This window comes from Rutilus rutilus, assembly GCF_951802725.1.
Source record: "Rutilus rutilus genome assembly, chromosome: 8".
Taxonomy (NCBI): Eukaryota; Metazoa; Chordata; class Actinopteri; order Cypriniformes; family Leuciscidae; genus Rutilus; species Rutilus rutilus.
Window position 1 is genome coordinate 31,009,961 of NC_140222.1, and position 19,634 is coordinate 31,029,594.

At 39.1% G+C, this 19,634-nt stretch overlaps 2 protein-coding genes across 3 annotated transcripts in view; both read right to left on the reverse strand.

Annotated features, from left to right (window-relative positions):
- Positions 1–19,634, reverse strand: part of LOC311296137 (complement factor H-like) — an 83,346-nt gene that overhangs the window by 3,597 nt on the left and 60,115 nt on the right. The window contains exons 7-12 of one of the 2 annotated variants that reach the window (XM_084417797.1): positions 3,167–3,343; positions 1,896–2,072; positions 1,653–1,814; positions 1,336–1,515; positions 248–424; positions 8–166 (exon numbers count right to left, since the gene is read on the reverse strand). The exons of the other annotated variant lie outside the window; for it this stretch is intronic. Coding sequence (XP_084273923.1) covers positions 8–166; positions 248–424; positions 1,336–1,515; positions 1,653–1,814; positions 1,896–2,072; positions 3,167–3,343 — 1,032 coding nt within the window. The remainder of the gene's footprint in view (positions 1–7; positions 167–247; positions 425–1,335; positions 1,516–1,652; positions 1,815–1,895; positions 2,073–3,166; positions 3,344–19,634) is intronic. 2 annotated transcript variants of the gene reach the window in all.
- On the reverse strand, positions 12,046–15,996 carry LOC311296167 (complement factor H-like). Its single transcript, XM_084417855.1, has 5 exons — positions 15,916–15,996; positions 13,071–13,247; positions 12,785–12,967; positions 12,648–12,691; positions 12,046–12,391 (listed from the first exon to the last, which is right to left on the reverse strand). The coding sequence occupies exons 1-4, from the start codon at positions 15,956–15,958 to the stop codon at positions 12,672–12,674; spliced, it is 423 nt and encodes a 140-aa protein (XP_084273981.1). The 5' UTR covers positions 15,959–15,996; the 3' UTR covers positions 12,046–12,391; positions 12,648–12,671.

Sequence of the window (19,634 nt, forward strand, 5' to 3'; positions counted from 1 at the left end):
AGCTCACCCTCACAAACTGGTTTCTCCCATGTACCTCTGATACATGTAATGAAGCGTTGAGTTGATATGAACCCTGGATCACATTCCACTTCAGCAGTTCCTCGATAAAGGCTTTGCTTTAGTTTTCCATGGTGAACACTGGGAAAAGCACCACATTCTTCCTCCCCTGTAAAGACAGAAAACAGGAGGCACATTTCAGTACACTATCATTCGTCTAACACCTGAGACTGACAATAATAAAACTCACGGATGCACCGAGGTTCTTCAGACCAAGAGCCTTTGCTGCATGTCACTGAATCCCACCAGTTCCCAGTGAAGGGTTTATAACCCGTGTTGCAGGTGTAAAAGATTTCTTCCTCATTGGAGGGGTGGCTGTATATCAACCCGTTTACCACGGATAGATCACGGCACGATCTCTGCTTTGCTGCGAGGAAACAGTTTAAAAACATAAAAATTCGGATCTCATTTGTTTTGAGTCATCATTATGCAGATGTATAATGATTTGATTGGATATTGAAAAAATTCAAGATAAAGGCAGTATGACTGAGAGAAATTCAAAGACAAAAATTAAACTGAACACAATGTTTTTACATTCTTTACAAGTGTAACTGTCATAGTACAGTAATGGCGCTTTTCCATTACCAGTACCAGCTCAACTCGACTCGGCTCGCTTTTCACTCTGTTTTCCATTGCAGAATAGTACCTGGTCGTCATAGCGACGCCGCAGGAAACTGCCGTGACGTAATCTTCTACGCGACACACACTCGCTAGCCGCTACCCACACACACAGGACAATGGAGGAAATCGAGTGTATGCTGTTTTTGGATGTTTTTTTGTTTTTGCTGTTTTTTATTCAGGATACTCCGTCTGGCGCGTACAATGATGACGCAGTGAATAGTGACGATTCTCTCTGACCAATCAGCAGTCTGCCGATTTCACTGAGGATTATTGTGACCATTTTTAAATCTCACAATCCTTTTTCTCAGGTTAGAACTTTTTTATAAGAAAGGATTATAGCACAATGGCACTAAAACTTCTAAATTCTAGAGAGCATTTGATTGGACAGAAAACTGTGTAGCGCAGGATGAGTCATCCAGTATACCAGCAAGCTGATAATGTTTTTATTACAATAACATATTAATCTAGTGCAGATGGACAAAAAATAGCCTACAAAAACTCAAATTATGATTTCACAGGGTTTTTTATTTATTTTATAATTATTGTCGTCACTATGACAAACTTATCTGGGGACTTGATGTTATTCCTCTTGATGGTCAAATCTGTAATCTGTAAGAAGTTTTAAAAGTCAGTTATCATAACCAATCAAAACCTTACCTTCACATGTTGGTGTTTCTTCCCAAGCTCCATTGCGGCAGAAAACTGTACTCTTCCCATTCATTAAATATGATCTTCGACATACATATGTTACACTTGATCCATCTACATAAAATTCTTCAGGTTTAGATGTTATGAATGCATATTCCACCTTTGGAGGAATGTTACAACTGACATCCACTAAAAAAAAAAATGTTTATGGAAATTCATGAAATCCAGTATGATCCAGATTAACATCGTCAATAAATAGTGTCTATTTTCCACTATATGCTGTCACTGCTCCCCACAAAAATACAATAGGAGTTTGAGAAGCTCACCCTCACAAACTGGTTTCTCCCATGTACCTCTGATACATGTTATGAAGCGTTGAGTTGATATGAACCCTGGATCACATTCCACTTCAGCAGTTCCTCGATCACGAAGGCTTTGCTTTAGTTTTCCATGGTGAACACTGGGAAAAGCACCACATTCTTCCTCCCCTGTAAAGACAGAAAACAGGAAACACATTTCAGTACACTATCATTCGTCTAACACCTGAGACTGACAATAATAAAACTCACGGATGCACCGAGGTTCTTCAGACCAAGAGCCTTTGCTGCATGTCACTGAATCCCACCAGTTCCCAGTGAAGGGTTTATAACCCGTGTTGCAGGTGTAAAAGATTTCTTCCTCATTGGAGGGGTGGCTGTATATCAACCCGTTTACCACGGATAGATCACGGCACGATCTCTGCTTTGCTGCGAGGAAACAGTTTAAAAACATAAAAATTCAGATCTCATATGTTTTGAGTCGTCATTATGTAGATGTATAATGATTTGATTGGATATTGAAAAAATTCAAGATAAAGGCAGTATGACGAAACTGTGAACACAATGTTTTTACATTCTTTACTGTCATAGGACAGTAAGAGCTGTGAGTGTAAACCTCACTCCCCTGGCCTCAAGAGATGCACTAGCAATTGACACTAGAGGCTGTGGTCTTTAGAGTCCTTGTTAGCATATCTGCCTTCCACATCAGAGTCCCCGGTTCGAATCCAGCAAGGAGCAGGTCGAATCGGACTAGTTACACAAGTACAATATAACAGTCATGCAGTTCACTATCACTGTTTCACCATCAGCGTATGAAGATTTTTAAACTGGTTCTAAGTTTCCATATTTAATGTTTTCTCGAAGACATTCTGAGAAGCACAAACGTCACACAACGACACATTAAATGCTGAAGTACTTGCACAAAGTCAACACTCTCTAGAGCTACAGTTAAATGATTTGGAAAGTGCATATAATATAACGATTATTTTCAAATCAATTAAATCTAAATGAAAAAGACATTTAAATAAATAACAACAACAAAAAGAACTTGCCTTATTGGCCACAATTAAAGAAAAACAACCAAAAGACAAAGCCGAGGAGTTTCACAAGTATCTTTGTTGGTCTGTCTCTGATACTCTTGTCTGCTTGGGAATCAACAAGTGAATCATTTATCAAAATCAAAGAGAGGGTTTTCTTACACCAGACCACTCTGTGCACAAGCAATATTTACACTGTTCGCTCTTGTTCTTCTTGAATCAAATCATAAAGTATATTGTGGTGAATCAATCTGTCGGGCATTGGAAATGAGTGAGATTGAAGAAGATTCACAACACTTTCAAACTTTTAAATAAATATTTCAAATTGAGTGTCTTTATTTTGTTACATTTAATTTGGAGAATCATCCAATCAGAATGAAGTAAAATCAAAATTCTGATAATTTTTTATAATAATAATGAGAATAATAATAAGTGATAGTAATAATAAATAAAACCAATTCATCATTAATGATACAAAAATCATACCAGTGCATTGTCGTATGCCTGTCCATTCAGTCTGGGAATTGCAGGTGATTTGTACAGGCTGCTCTGGTTCAAACCCAGGACGACATTTATATTGTATTCTTGAATTGATGTTGTAGTGTGTTCTCTGATCTCCCACAATCTCTGCATTTGGGATGTTTGGTGTTGCACACATTTTTACTGTAAAACAAAAATATCATCATTCTAATTTGAATTCACAATATATGCACAAATTGTAAGATTTAATATCACCCCATACCAGCACACAGTGGTTTTGGTGTCCATCCGTCTCGTGTGCATGTGGCCTCTGCTGACATTTGATCATATCCAGACATGCAATTGTAATATTTTTTTACTCCCAATTTCAGATCTCCCCAGAAGTAATATTCTGGCCTAGACACATGCTGGTCACGTGGAACTTCACATCTAATTTCTGAAACAAGATTTACATTATTTTAATATCATGCAGTAAGTTCAGCAATAAATGCAGAAGTGTTTCTCTATAATCTTACCCGCACAAACAGGCTCATAATCCCACTGCCCATTCTCTCCACATGTAAATGAGTTGATGGTTTCTTTTGTTTGAAAGATCCAGGATTTTTCAGTGCACACTGCAAAATTTTTCGTTGTGAATTTACAATAAATAATTGGATAAATTTTGCATGACTTTCACAGTAAGGATTACAGCAATATACTGTGAAATATACTCACAGCAATTTACTGTAATTTTATATCTGTGATATTACAATGCATTGTTGTAAAAGCACAACTGTATACTGTAACTTCACAGCTTCAATGACAAAGCAATTACTGTGATATTACAGTACATTACTGGGGAATTACAATCTTTTGCTGTACATTGTTACAAGGCCCTGTACTTTTACAGTGTGTACTTTGAAAGTAATGTACAAGTTGACAATAATATACTGTGAATTTACAATCATTGTACAATTAACCCCCTCCCCCCAACAAACAACTCTGAGGTAAAGTCAATGTTAGCCCAATGGCATATTTATTAACAAATACATATTTTTCAATGTACAGCAGATGCCAAGAACTTCAAGAGTTCAAGAAATTCAACTTTCTAGTCATAAAAGTCAGAAAATGCAGAGAAATTGTGCAAACTTGCAATTCAACTAGCTGTGTCACAATAACAGTAATGGACAGGATGGGAATGAGGCCTTCATGGCAAGATAAGAGAGCGATGAAGGAATGTCGTAAAGGGGTCAGGCGCTCCTCTCAGTCTCAAACATTATAATGAGTCCACACGCAACAGCATTGTGTAAAAATCTTGTAGTGCAAAGTTGTCTTGAAAAATTACAAAAAGAACAAGGCTACTCAAAACTGAGCCTGACAACTACCGCTGCAAAAAAAAACTATGATGCCCACTCAAAGTCAATAAGTTTCCTCAAAAGGGTGCTCACATGAGGGTTCATTGTTGTCCGCTTCTTGGTCTTTGAGCCTCTTTCAGGATTGATGCCCAGGAAGCACCTGTTAATAAGCAAAGATAGTTTCAGTTTCAAATAGACTTACAGTAGGTATTGCAGACAGCATTTATCAAGGTGTGCTTTTTGCTGTGCTTTTTCCCCACATCAAACCCTAATAGATTTATAATCCAAACTTGTTAGATCTTACTCTCACCATAATTTTTTTTTAGCCATTTTTAGCCAAGGTGCCTCAGGTTAGGTTTGCCTGAGGCAAATAGGGTTGATTTTCTACTATGAGAGGCCATATCAACGTGTGCCGCCACTGAAATGCATCTTCACGCAATTGGCCAGTTGGTAAATTAAAACCAAACCCTGTTGAAAGTATGACAAACATATCCTTTTCAATAAAGGGCCTGAGAGCATTTTGTTCTGCTTTGAAAGAAAATTTCATCTACTTCATTCAATACATTCGCATTTCGCAATAGACGTTTCAAAATCATCATCACATAGCCTGCCCCAAAACAAAATAAATAGCTGTGATTGGACCAGCAGGTATTTGTCAGCATAACATGTGTAGAAACCCAGACTGATCTGCAGAGCGAAATTGAATGAGTTCGCGAGATCAGGGTGGTCTCACCAGGCTAGCCTCAGGCCCCGTCCACACTACTGCGTTTTAGTTTAGAAACGGAGAATTAAAACGAATACGATCGCCATCCACACCAGCGTTTTAGCTGCATATTAGAATTGATCTCCGTCCACATTAAAACGACTGAAAACGCGTATCACGTGACCATTCACCAACACTGGGCATGCGCGTGCCGGTGTAAACCTAGAGACTTTCAAACATAGACTGTAAAAAAATGCTTTCAAACATCAAAATGTCATTTATTAATATGTATTTGTGTCAAAATGACATATAAACATGTTTTCCTATTCTATTTTTCTTGGAAACGCTTCCAACACGCTTGCGTGTCGCATGAAAAATAGGCGTCGGTTCTATATAACATGTAGTGCTATGCGTTTACTGCGCGAGGCGCACCTGAGACGCTTCCAAGAGGCAGTTTCTTCTTCTTCTTACTGTAAGAAACTGTTCCAGCGGGTGGAGTTTACTGGTACTGAATATTACCTGTGTATACTCCATGACTGATGACACCCAATCATAGAGCCGAGCGCGAGCCTCTGCGTCATCGTTTCTAAAGTCCTCCGTTTTGACCCGTCCACACTAAAACGCCCTCCGGAGTTTCAAAACGAAAAACGGGTCGGCAGCGTTTCTAAACTTCTCCGTTTTGGGTCTCCGTTTTTGCCGTTTTAGTGTAGACGGGAGGTGTAAACGTAGCAAAAGGTCTCCGTTTTTAAACAAAAATGCGGTAGTGTGGACGGGGCCTCAGGTACCTCGTTTGTCAGCATTTTAGACCTCAAGACAATCATTGAGTTGGAAGCCTGTACTATAATGTGAATTACAAGATTAAATGTGATCTTTATAAAATACCTTTGAATGAACTCCAGCGTTGACGATCCAGCGGCAGGATACTCAAGGTTGAAGACGTAATAGCTGCTGAAGAAAGCAGCTACTCCGTGTAAAAAGAAAGGGTGTGGGCCCATCACGACATGTCCCTCGATGGATATAAGCCATCCAGAGGGCTTCATCATGTCACCTGAAATGAACAGATACAGCATTATGTGTTATGAGCACTTTGCGATCTGCTTAAGATACAAATGGCTATACAAATGTAATTATTATTATTATTATAATTATTATTACTTATTGTGGTCTTGTAGATTTCTAGAATGAAAACAAAATAATGAGTTAGAAATGTCGATACTAGATCAAAGTAACATTACCTTGAATGATCAAGCAGGGGCTGCTGGGGAGTTCTGCAGTATTGACCAGTGGCACATGGCTGTAACATAGTTAACACACAATAGCATGGATTTAGGATAAAGGATAAATATTGTTCATTGGTCAGAGGTAGTAAATCATGCAAGGTAAATGTTGATAATGTAATCACTCATTTTGCATTTTAAATATTTGAATAAAAAATCTTACATCAACTTCAAGCATCAAACTCTCTCTGATGACCTGGAAAGAAAAGAAAAAGGAGAAATTACACAAATGCAACCAAAAATAAGAATTTCAGTTTGAATGCAGATTATGATCATTGATCATTGTAATTTAATTTTAGCCGTATGTCAAAAATGATAGTGGTATATATATATAGTGTTTTTTTTCTGTAGCACTTTGAGATTGCTCACTCAATGTAACGTGCATTTACAACTTTTACAATTATTATTCATTCATATCAGGACAAGTGGGAAACCCTAATGTTAAAACCCTCCCGTTGTCGAACACGACATGAGACTAAAGGGGGTCATATTATAAACTTTACAAACACCAGATTTGTCTAAACGGTGATAGTGACATGAAAAATTATAGCGAAACTCTCTTCATTAGCTACTAACATTACTACTATTAGCAAATGCTGTGAGAGAACTTTCAGCAATTTCCGGGCACTTGCTAACAAAATGTGAACTGTGTCATGCGATAAACGTTTATTTGAAAGTAAATATTATCATCATATTAAAATAACATGGGTGTAAGTGCTGCAAACATGTATGCTACTCACCTTCTCCATTCAGCCCGGAAATTCAGAAGAGGGACACGACCGCGCCTTTTCAGTTCAAATTCAAAACAGTTCGGTTATGTCATGTGACTTTCCAGGGCATAATTTCAATACAATATTTCACTGTAATAATACTGTTTAATGCTGTGAAATCCTTTTTTTTTCACTGTGTTGCTGTGATATTACAGACCTTGTTGTGATATAACAGCAGGTTTTAGATTGCAATATTTTACTGTAAAATAAGAGTTAAATGCTGTAAAATCCAAGGATACTGTAGTTTTTACAGGTATTCATTGGGATATTACAGGGAAACTTAATTACAACAAGTTACTGTAAAATAATACTGTTAATTATTGTGAATTGCTGGTAATTTTTAACAGTGCAGGTGATCTCCACACTTTCTCCAGCTCTGAAAATAGTTTTTCCCTCTGGGTTGATCTTTTTTACTCCGAATGTGGTTGATTTAAGCTCACAAGTTACTTCTGTACAAGACATAATTATGTAGAAATAAGCGTAAGAAGAGATGAAACATAACAAATGTGTGAAACTGGATTTGCATGCTTTGTCTTTTGGGGAAAACAAACGATTCTGACAATTTACTTCTTTTTTTTTTTAAATCCTAAAATAGGAAAAAATATAGCTTACCATAAATAGAGTACAATTTGAATAAGTCCCTAAATAAGTATAAGCACATTTTCTATTTTGAGAACTTTTAGATATATTTGCTAAACTATTATCTGGAAATTAAGCAAGCTATTAGAAAGTAGTTATTAGTAAGTCGTTTTTTTTAGCTGATTTTGTAGTTACCAAATAATAATGCTCAGCAAATGCTGTTGCCTCATGATTTTCCCCAATAATAAAAAAATAAAAAAAACAACAACATCAGCTGGACACTTTCAGCATCACAGGAAGAAAGTAAATAATCTCATTCCATTTTCTCAACTTTTACAAATATTGTTGACTCCTTTCATCATTTAGAACAAAAAGATCAAGCAAATATTTTCTTGAATGCTTTGGAAATATATAATATTAGTTTATTAACTACATACGTGTTTTATTTTAATATTCAGTTTTGAATTTAAGGTTAATGGCTATCTAATTTAAGAATGTTTCAGTGTGACACTAGAGTTTCTTTGCATAATGAAAGCAATATGGATAGAATGATTTTAGTGTTATTTCACATATTAATTATTTGTTATGTAACACTGGTGTATTACCATCACATTCTGGGTTCAGAGTCCAGCCAGATTTAGCACATTTGGGGATACATTTCATACAATACATATAAAGAGAATAAAAAGCATAAAGCACATTTACCCTTTCTCGCAAGTATACAACACTGTTGCTCCAAAAACAAACCCTGACCCTGATATAAGACTAAAATCACCATTTGCTGTTAAAAGTTAAATGTTTTGGGAAGTGCATATAATTTAACATTTATTTTCAAGTCAATAAAATCTAAATGAAAAAGACATTAAAGAAAAACAACCAAAAGACGAAGCCGAGGAGTTTCAGTATCTTTGTTGGTCTGTCTCTGATACTCTTGTCTGCTTGGGGATCAACAAGTGAATCATTTATTAAAGTCAAAGAGAGGGTTTTCTTACACCGGACCTCTCTGTGCACAAGCAATATTTACAACTGTTCGCTTATGTTCTTCTTGAATCAAATCATAAAGTATATTGTGGTGAATTAATCTGTCCCATAGAGCATTGGACATGAGTGAGATTGAAGAAGATTCACAACACTTTCAAACTTTTAAACAAATATTTAAAATTCAGCTTCTTTATTTTGTTACTTTTAATTTGGAGAATAATCCACTCAGAATTAAATAAAATCTAAATTCTGATAATTTCTATAATAATAAAAATAATAATGATAATAAATAATAATAATAATAAAAAACATTAAACAGCCCTTTTCTTCATTTTCTCTAGTCATGTAGCACTGATTTCAATTTTATTCACATTTTTCTGCTGAATAGGCAGCCATGTTTTATTGAAAGCCAATTTTGCCAGCAGTGAATCTATACCAGTAAAACCTGGCACGCAGTTCACTTTCATTGTTTCAATATTCATAATATAATATTCCAAACTGGTTCTATTTTTTCATATAATATCCTCTCAACGACATTCTGAGAAGCACAAACAAACGTTACACAAAGATGTAGTAGTCGACACTCTTTAAAACAACTTAAGGTCATTTAAAAGTGTTGGATGTGTATATAATATGAATAACATTCTACTAAAAATGAATGAACTCACCTTGACCTTGCACAACAGTAACAGAAAATAGAAAACAGGAAAAGCTGATGAATTGTACAGGAACTCTCATTTTGAACTCTCATTTCACAAATGACTGTAACTAGTTTTCTCACTCTGTTTGTATGATGGGGAATCAAAAAGTGAATCATTTACTAAGTCAAAAGGAGGACTCTTTTATACCAGACCACTTTGTGGATGTGCAGAAGAATATTTTGTTTAAAATCCCCCTGTAGTCAATAACTGTATCCCTTAAAAATCATCTTTGATCACAAAAAAAAAAAAAAAATCCTGTGAATTTTATTTATTTATTTATTTATACCTTAAAATAGCTTGAATGTAACTCTACACCCTTGCTTCATTTGCTTTCAAGTAAAAAAAAAATCTAATTGAAAAGCATATTAAGATGAATAACATTAACTTCAAAAATAATAGCGTGCCTTCAATCTGCGCACAACTAAAGGAAAATCACCAAAAGACAGAAATTCTCATTTTGAGTTCACATCACAAGTAGCTTTTTTTTTTTTTTTTTTGTCATCTGGACAAACCAAAGGACAAGTTACCCTAGACAAGTCAATCTTTGTAAGTCACATTTATGTAACATATAAACAGGAAGCAAAAAGAAAGTTCTAAAATATTTGATGTGTTCACTGCTGTGCTTTACAGGTTAAACCTGTTAGATGTAGATTTTTTTCACTGACTAGTGTTCTTTACATTTAAAGAAGAACATTATTACATTAATTCATTAATGATTGTTTCATAATACTTATGTTACTAAAACATACATTGAGGTAAAAGAAGAGTTTGACCCTTAAAGTATCAGTATGTGCTAAAAAAAAAAAAAACAACTGTTGTTGTCTCTAGAGTCTAGATGACCTAGATTGCCCTCCTTATCTCACACTGAAAAAAAATAAAAAATGTTTGTCTTTTTTAAACCGTAAAAACTGGATGTCATTTACGGGATCTTACGGTGTGGACTTTTGGTAAACATTGAAATGTTAAACTCAAAGGTCTTTACCTTTATAAGTAAATGGTTGTCATGTGCTGAGTTTTGGCATGAATAGGATCAAAATTATTATTATTTTTTTTTCATCTATCCTACATGTCAAACTAAATATTATTTGAGTCATTTTATGTTCTTTTCAATTTCAATGAGGTTTAAATTTTTGGCAATGCTGTTTCCAAAATTTGTGACAAATAATAAAAACCTTGACATGTGATTTCATAATATATTTATAAAAATTCATTTGATAAAAAAAGAAATCCAGAATGAGCAACAGGGGTGTAAATTTAGCATACAGTTAAGCCTCAGTAGGTGCTACAGTAGTAGTTGTAATGACCGAAAAACATACTAAAATCTGAGAGAGAAAAAATAGTTTGATCATATTTCCTTATCATAACTTTAATAACAGGGCTGAAGGTTACGATATCAGTGCTACAATATTTGCAAAAAAATTTAGAAAGCAAATGAAATTTTACTTGTCTTATTGCCATGCTGCATTTAATGAAACGAAGAGGTTTAAATATTGGTTGGTTTTCTTTTATTGAGAGTAAAGTATTGATGAAAATATGATCGGTTGTTGCAGGTGAAAATTGGTGCTCGAGCAGACATTAAAATTTAATTAAATAGCACTTTTTACAATACAGACTGTATGAAAGCAGCTTCACAGTGATAACATGAAAATAATACAACAAAGTTTGTTTCTAGAAGAAAACTGCATCACCATCCACCTTAAGTAAGGCAGATCAATAATATTGTTGAATATTAAATGTCCCCAACAAAGCAAGCCAAAAGCCAAGGCAACAGTGGCAAGGAACCCAGACTCCATCAGGAGACAGAATGGAGAAAGAAAACCTTGAGAGAACCCAGGCTCAGTCGGGGGTCAGTTCTCCTCTGGCCAACGAGCGAACAGTGTATGATTATGATTCAGGCAGCATTACAGGTCAGAAGTCGGACTGGATTAGGAATGGGAAACATTACTGGGAAACTCAGGCTGGCAATATCAACAGTAGCAGTCAGTTTCGGCTGTTGTTCAGCTGAAGTTAGTTCTGTGTCGATTCAGTTCTGTTGTAAAGATCATCAATTATTAAGTTAGTTCATTTTATCTATAAAGCAGTTCTGAGGAAATTATGTCATCGTCCAGCTCAGTTCAGTTATCATAACTTGTTCAGTTCTCTGTAAATTGTTTGTGTCTTAAGGACTTTTTCACTGGTGCATGTGCAATAATTGTTAAGGTTTAGTAAACAAGCATGAAAAACATTGTTTAAACCCTTACCAATAAAGATCTGTATAGTTTATCTGGATTTTACAAAATTATCTTTAAAATACAATATCCTGAAAAGGTGACTTATTTTTGCTGAGTTTGCATAAATAAATGTTTTGCATAAATAAAATGCATAAATAATGCAAGAAATATGTTGAACTAAAATCCACACCAAAGTCACTATAATTACTAACATGTTTTTAATCACAAGGGTCATTAAATGAATTTTAAAAGATAATAAATACAAACAATTTCTTTAAGATTATTACGAACGGCTCAGAGACTTGGGTTGAACATCCAAATGCAGCTTTATTGGGACAATCCAGAATCATAGTCCATATAACAGGCAAAGGGTCAAACAATCGAAAAAAGCAACAGGGTCGAAAATCAAGAATATGGGAAGATACTCAAAAAACCAAGACACAGGAAACCATGATAACGCTCAGAAATGCAGTGTAACAACATACAAGACTTCGCAACGAATGAGTGAATACACAGAGCTTAAATAGGTAAGAGTAAATAAAATAATAACACACAGGTGAAAGTAATCAAAACACTAGTTATTCCGAGCAATGGGTTATGGGAAAAGTAGTTCATGTTGAGAAAGCAGATGGAAGTAGTGTCCTCTGAGGGAGATCATGGGCACTCCAGCTGGTGGCTGTGACAGAGATAATATATAATTCTATAAGTAATATTTGTAGCTGAATGAGAATGAGATACAAGCTTGAGTGCGTCTCTCCGTCTTCATAAACATAATAACATGCTGAAATTTTACATTATTAGGCCACTGAAAATATTTAATATTCATCAGTTTGGGTTTGCAGTAGTCATTTTATATATCAACATTTAGTGCTAAAAAACATCTGAAAGTAAATACTAGAAGTCATTCTTAAAATCGAACTAGGTTACATTACCTCAACTACCACTCTAGTTTATTTTCAGTTATTTTGTGTATCACCTGGAAAAAAAAAACAAAAAAAACAAATGAATAAATAAATGTACAGAACACCAACATGACTAATTCAGATTGAAAATGAGAAACATTACTCACAACTTTTGTCAATCTGAAGATACCCATTAGAACACGACACGTCCACGTATGCTCTCATCTCACTTCCAGTATTCCATCCAGCTGTACAGTTAAGCCTATACGTGTTAGCATGCGTTATATAGACCTTTCCTGTAGGGAGCTGTAGATTGTACTTCTCAACTATGTCATCAATTTCACAAGGCCCTATATGACAGAGACATCGTCCAGTGAAAAACAATACAAAACAATTAGATATTTGTTTTTACAAAAAAGCAAAAGAGAATTAATTTGTAATTGAATGACTCACTCAGACATTTCGGAGGAGTCTCCCATTTTCCATCCACACACTTATAAGATTCCTGTTGCTTGTCCAGCACATAGTAAGACTGGCAAGTGTACGATACCTCTGTAATCACATCTTTTTCCGTACTGATGATGCTGTAGTCTCCATGTTGAAGATATGGAGGTGGTGGACAGATCCCACCTAAAAAAAAAACAAACAAAAAAAACATTCATATACTGTACATTTTTGAGCAGCATTTAGTGTCCGCGATTATACTAATGAAAGTCTTGGGACAGCATTTGACAACAAATTTCTGTGCTCCTGAATGTTTCTGGTCAAAGCATGATCTCCAGTCTCTGAGTGCAAGTGACTGTTTTTATGTGTGTGTGTGTGTGTGTGTGTGTGTGATTGCGCTTCATGCACATTAATACAGAACGGTGATTAAACTGACTGGAACTACCTGTGCTTTACACGTTTTGAACACACACCTTCCAGCCAAATAGGGGTGCGTTTTCCCGTACGACAACGTAACTCGCTGCTTAACTACAGTACCATAGTACGATGCATCGTTGAATAAATCAGCTAGCTAGTCACGACTGTTTCCTGAAACCGTATTGTCACAAAGTGGTCGTTCAACCATGTTGGTTTATGACGTCACGCACGAGGTGGAGTACTAACTTCTTTTAATAAATCTGTTTGAGATCGAATTAATACTAGATGGTTTGCTATAAATTACAGACATAGCATGAGGACTATTTCTCATTTTTCTCAGTTATTTTTGCTCTATTTCCAGATTCAATCATAGGCTCGTTTTTACGTAGTAGAGCACGTTCGCACAATGCCAGTCTTAAAAAATGGTGCTTTCAATCTCTTGACAAACTAAAAGATGTAAATGACATTTGTATGTATCCTAAATAAAAGATATAGATTGTACTGAATGTCAGCTTACTTATTTTGCTCAAGATAAGGATTTATGAAGTCCACATGTCATGCAAACTGGAAACTATGCTTTAACCACAGGTCGAGAGCGGTGGTTGGAACGAACACCGACTCATTGAACTATGCTGATAACAACGGAACTTGCAAACATAGTTGGCTAACGATGCTTTTGGGAAACTCACCCCTGATCATGACTGTGAAACTCAGGCCCTGTCCACACAAACCCGGGTATTTTCAAAACCGCAGCTTTTTATATGCGGTTTGGCTGTTCGTCCACACGCAATCGCAGTATCCGGTCACTGAAACCGAACTTTTTTGAAAACTCCTGCCAGGGTGAAGATTTTTAGAAACTCAAACTCAAAAATCTTCAAGATTTTGGCTTGTGACGTCAGATCCGGAACCTGAAATAACCTTTTTTCCAGGTTTCTGATTGGCCAACATGGCTTTATGGTTAGGGTTATATCGCCACCTGTTGGTTTGGAATGCTCTTAACAGCGCTTCATAGAGTGTATTAGCTCATGTGGACGTAAATGTTTTTTTAAAAGGAGGAGGAAAAACTTTTTATAAAAATACCCGTGTACTAGGCCTAAGGTTCCATTTACACGACACCATTAATTTACACAACACTGACGTTTTAAGGCCTGGAAATGCAAGCTTTTGAAAATGGGTTTTAACGTGCAAGTTTTGGAAAATGATACGGTTATCGTCTCAGTGTAAACTACAAAAATGTGAATTTGTGAAAACGGTGATGTCATGCGCAATAGCTTGTTTGCATATGACGGCACGTCACTGCGTTGCCATGGCGCGAAATGCAGATGGAGGGCAGGAAGTGATTTGTTACATTTAGGAAGCACTATAACAAACTCAAAATGCCGATGTTTTGCGTCGTTTATGGTTGCTCAAATCGATTAAACCACGAGGAGTTTTATCGTGTACCAAAAGTTGTTGTTCATAAGGGGGAAAAATGCAAGAAATTGACCGAAAAACGCCGGAAAAAAATGACTTGCAAACCTACGTCTGCGGTCGGGAGGAGCCGAATCATAAAACGCCTGTGTGTGCAGTGATCACTTCGTCAAAGGTGAATTAATACAATTTATGTGGATGTTTGTGTAACGGACCAGTTTCTGAACTTTGTAAAGTTAAAGTAATTGTTTCTTCTTTTCTTTGAGTTTGTAAGTTACTCCTGTAACTGAAGACAAATGTAACGTTACAGGCAAATCTTTCAATTCAATTGAAAAATCGCTCCTCTTCATAACGTAAGGATCACGTCCAACATATGTTTAATTTTTTTGTTATATTTTTTGCTTGTAATAGCGTCTAAAGTAGTACAGTTCGGACTTTCCTCCATCTCGTCCATTCCGCTCTTCACTTCCTGCCCTCCATCTGAATTTCGCGCGTCATCACAATCACGTGACTGCAAACCACCTATTGCACATGTGTATTAGATGTTCAGTTTATAGGCACATCGTTTTTCTTTACACAATCTGACATCGTCAACTACTGGCCTGGCACGATTTTGAACCGCTTTCTTGGATCAGTGTGAATGGGGATCGTTTTGAAAATACGCATGCACATGACGTCACCACTTTCACAAATTTGCGTTTTTGTAGTTTACACCAAGACAATAACAATATAATTTTCAAAAACGTGCACATTGAAACCCGTTTTCAAAAGTTTGCCAGTTGTCATGTACATGAACAGCCAAAATGAATAAAAAGTTTTCAGTGTAAACGACCCATATGAACTAAACAAGACATGAATGTGACAGCTGTATCATTGTATGTATGTTATATATATATATATATTGTATCATATATAAATTTTTTTGATGCACCCATAAATTATCCACATTTGGGATTGGATCATCATAGATAGTTGGGTTTACTTTTAGCATAAATAAATGTGAATGCAAGATTTTGTGGGGACTCACTTTTGCAGACAAATGTTCCGTTCCATTTTCCATTTTGACACATCAAAGCTCCTCCTGAAGTTTCATTGTACGGTTTATTGCACGTATTTCCCTTTCAAGGGAACTCGCGCTGCGTCAAGCGCTGCGGGAACGCTCCTGCGTGATTGCGTCATGAAGCACTCGTGAAATCAGTCCAATGGCGTGACGGGACGTCATAGGCGGGTGACGTCATTGACCAGGAAACTATAAAGCACCCCTGAACCAAACAATGTCAGCTTCTGTGTCTTCACAAGCGCTCTATGTGAAATCGTATTGTCTATTTGATGTGTGTTTGTCTCTCTATATATATATATTATGGAAAAGCAGCAGTTTAAGCAGTGTGTCACTCCCTGCCCTCGTTTCATCACGGGTGGGGACACACACGAGCTTTGTGTGATGTGTTTAGGACTGGAACATGCCCAGTCGGCTCTCGAGGGGGCTGGCTGTGAGCATTGTGAAAAGTTGGCAATGAAAACTCTCCGGTCTCGCCGAGCGCTCTTCGAGGAGGGCGCTTTGGCTCGCGTTCCCCAGGGCTCGGGTCCCGCTGCTGCCGAGGCACGGCGGAGGCGCTCGTCCTGGGGTTCGCAGATGGATTTAACGGCGGGGATAGAGACGGGTGATCCCCTATCTCTTCCTTTAACCGTTGAATCCGACGCTTCAGTTTGCGAGTCAGAAGCACGCGCTGCGGTTTCTTCTGCTCGCGCTGAAGCGCAGGTGCAACAGCACTCCAGTTCTGAGGAGCTGGATGTTGTGAGCCTGGGTGAAAATGAAGATTTTACACAATCACACACAATTACACACACACAAGAGGAGCTTTTGGAGGTTATCACTCGTGCTGTTGCTAGATTAAATCTGGACTGGCCAGCCGGTGAGCAGGAATTAAGTCAAACAAAAAGCAAATTAGATGAACGATTTCTGCCAGCTAGATCGCAACCTCCAAAACGGGGCTTGCCGTTCTTTCCTGACCTCCACACCGAGGTGTCGAAGTCATGGATTAGACCGGCATCATTTAGAGTTTTTAACCCAGCGACTACTGAATATTCGAATATAATAGGGTTAAAGAAACATGGTTATGCGGCGATGCCTCAGGTGGAAGAGACGCTTGCGAGCTATCTCTCCCCTGAGTCTGCATCATCGCTGAAAGCCCCGCAGCTGCCCACTAAACCAGTGAGAACGACATCGGCTTTAGTGGGTAGGGCATACTCAGCAGCAGGTCAGGCAGCCGCTAGCTTACACACTATGGCTGTCCTGCAAGCATATCAAGCTGATCTATTAAAAGACATAGACGATGAATGTGAGGAAGTGGGGAGAGAAACGATCGCGGAGATCAGGAGGGCAGCTGATCTGTCTCTTCGGGCCACCAGAGAAGCGGCAAAATCTATTGGCCGCTCTATGGCAGCAATGGTGGCCACGGAGAGGCATCTCTGGTTAAATCTATCTGACATCAAGGAAAGAGATAAAAAGTTTTTGTTAGATGCTCCTGTCTCCCCTACCGGTCTGTTTGGTGATTCAGTGAATTCGGTGGTAGAACGATTTCAAGAAGCGAAAAAGCAGGCAGCCGCATTTTCAAAGTTTCTTCCCCGAAAAGTCTATGTCTCTGGGGCTGCTGGGCGGGAGCAGCCCCAGTCGAGTATGTCCTCCTCTCACAGAGCTCAGCAGAAGGTGAGCGTGGCTGCTCGGGCTCCCCCACAGAGAGACTGGGGACCGGGACAGCGCGCTCAGCCAAGGTCTTCCCGAGGTAAAGCAGATCTGAGGACTGTTATTATCTCCAGGAAGGCCTCGGCGAAGAAGTCCTGACGCCAAGGGTGTCAGGATTTCGATGGCAGTCCCCTCCGAGGGGAACCGGTGTGTCGAGGCACCCGTTTCCTCTCGGTGTCATCAGGGGGCCGTGTTGCTAACCCTGCCACCTCCGGTGTTCCAGGGCGCAGCGGTCCTCAGCGAGTACTCATCTCTATGTCCGCCCGGAAACGTAGCGGCATGGGGAAGCTCGCACCCTCTGAGGAGGGTTCAAAGTGGGTCAGTTCGGTTGCTTCCTGCCGGTGCGCCGTTTCAGGTCACCGAGCTGGCCACTCAGATAACACCAGAGGCCAGCCTCGAGAGGCTGGTTCCCTTAGTAGAGTATCTGGCAGCGTGGAAACTTCTGCCAAATGTCTCAGATTGGGTCCTGCGTACAGTGGAAAAAGGGTACAGAATTCAGTTCGGGTCATGCCCACCCAGGTTCAATGGAGTAGTACACACGGTAGTAAACGCCGAGCAGGCTCTGGTGATGGAAGGAGAAGTACAGACGCTTCTGCAAAAAGAGGCTATAGAGAGGGTTCCTCCCCACAGCAGAGAGTCAGGGTTTTACAGCCCGTACTTCATAGTTCCAAAAAAGGGTGGAGGGCTGCGGCCCATTCTAGATCTGCGGCAACTAAATCGGGCAGTCAAGAAATTAAAATTCAAAATGCTCACGTTGAAGCAGATTGTGTGTCAGATCAGGTCCGAGGACTGGTGTGTCACGATAGACCTAAAAGACGCATATTTTCACGTCTCCATCCTTCCGCAACACAGGAAGTTCCTCAGATTCGCTTTCGGGGGCGAAGCGTACCAGTATCGGGTTCTTCCGTTCGGCCTAGCACTGTCACCCCGCACGTTCACGAAGTGCGTGGATGCAGCTCTGGCTCCCTTGAGACTCCAGGGCATCCGCGTGCTGAACTATATAGACGACTGGCTCATTCTGGCGCAGTCAGAACTTCAGGCGGCCCAGTATCGAGATGCTGTGCTAGCCCATATGAAGATGTTGGGGTTAAGGCTAAATGTAAAGAAAAGCGTGTTAGTTCCACAACAGAATACCACTTTTCTGGGCGTAGTATGGGACACAAAGACCATGAGAGCCCGTTTGGCGCCCGCCAGGATAAAAACGATCCTGGAAGCCGTGCGCAGGATAAGACTAGGCCAGTCACTCACTGTAGTACAGTTTCAGAGAATCTTGGGTCTGATGGCAGCAGCGTCCAACGTGATTCCTTTTGACCTGCTGTACATGAGACCCTTACAGTGGTGGCTCAAGACCAGGGGGTTCTCCCCGAGGGGAAATCCGTTCCGCATGATCAAGGTCACGCGGCGATGCCTACGTGCCTTAGTTATATGGAAAGATCCTTGGTTCTTGTCCCAGGGTCCAGTGTTGGGAGCTCCTTGTCGTCGCTTAACGCTAACGACGGATGCTTCCCTCACCGGGTGGGGGGCGACCATGAGTGGTCGCTCGGCTCGGGGTCTGTGGAGCGACCATCATCTTTCCTGGCACATAAACCAGCTGGAGATGATGGCCGTGTTTCTGGCGCTCAGACACTTTCTCCCAGACCTCAGGGGCCACCATGTGTTGGTTCGCACGGACAACACAGCGGTGGTCTCCTATATAAATCGCCAGGGGGGTTTACGATCTCGCCGGCTTTGGAAACTGGCACATCGAGTTCTGATTTGGGCCCAGGGGAAGTTGTTATCAGTTCGAGCATTGTATATTCCGGGTTACATGAACAAGACGGCAGACTCTCTGTCGAGACAGGGAGTGGTGCCGGGGGAATGGAGACTTCACCCCGAGGTGGTGGAGCTCATTTGGAGTCGATTCGGACAAGCTCAGGTGGATCTGTTTGCGTCTCAAGAGACAACGCACTGTCCCCTATATTATTCCCTCACACACCCAGCCCCAATGGGGGTGGATGCCATGG

What these genes read in the sequence shown, in the direction of transcription:
- LOC311296167 (XM_084417855.1), bottom strand. Translation starts at nt 15,958, where the DNA reads ATGTGTCAAAATGGAAAATGGAACGGAACATTTGTCTGCAAAA. An exon ending in GACTCCTCCGAAATGTCTGA is followed by an intron (nt 12,968 to 13,070) that starts GTGAGTCATTCA and finishes TCTGTCATATAG; the next exon opens with GGCCTTGTGAAATTGATGAC. An exon ending in TCTTCAGATTGACAAAAGTT is followed by an intron (nt 12,692 to 12,784) that starts GTGAGTAATGTT and finishes TTTTTTTTCCAG; the next exon opens with GTGATACACAAAATAACTGA.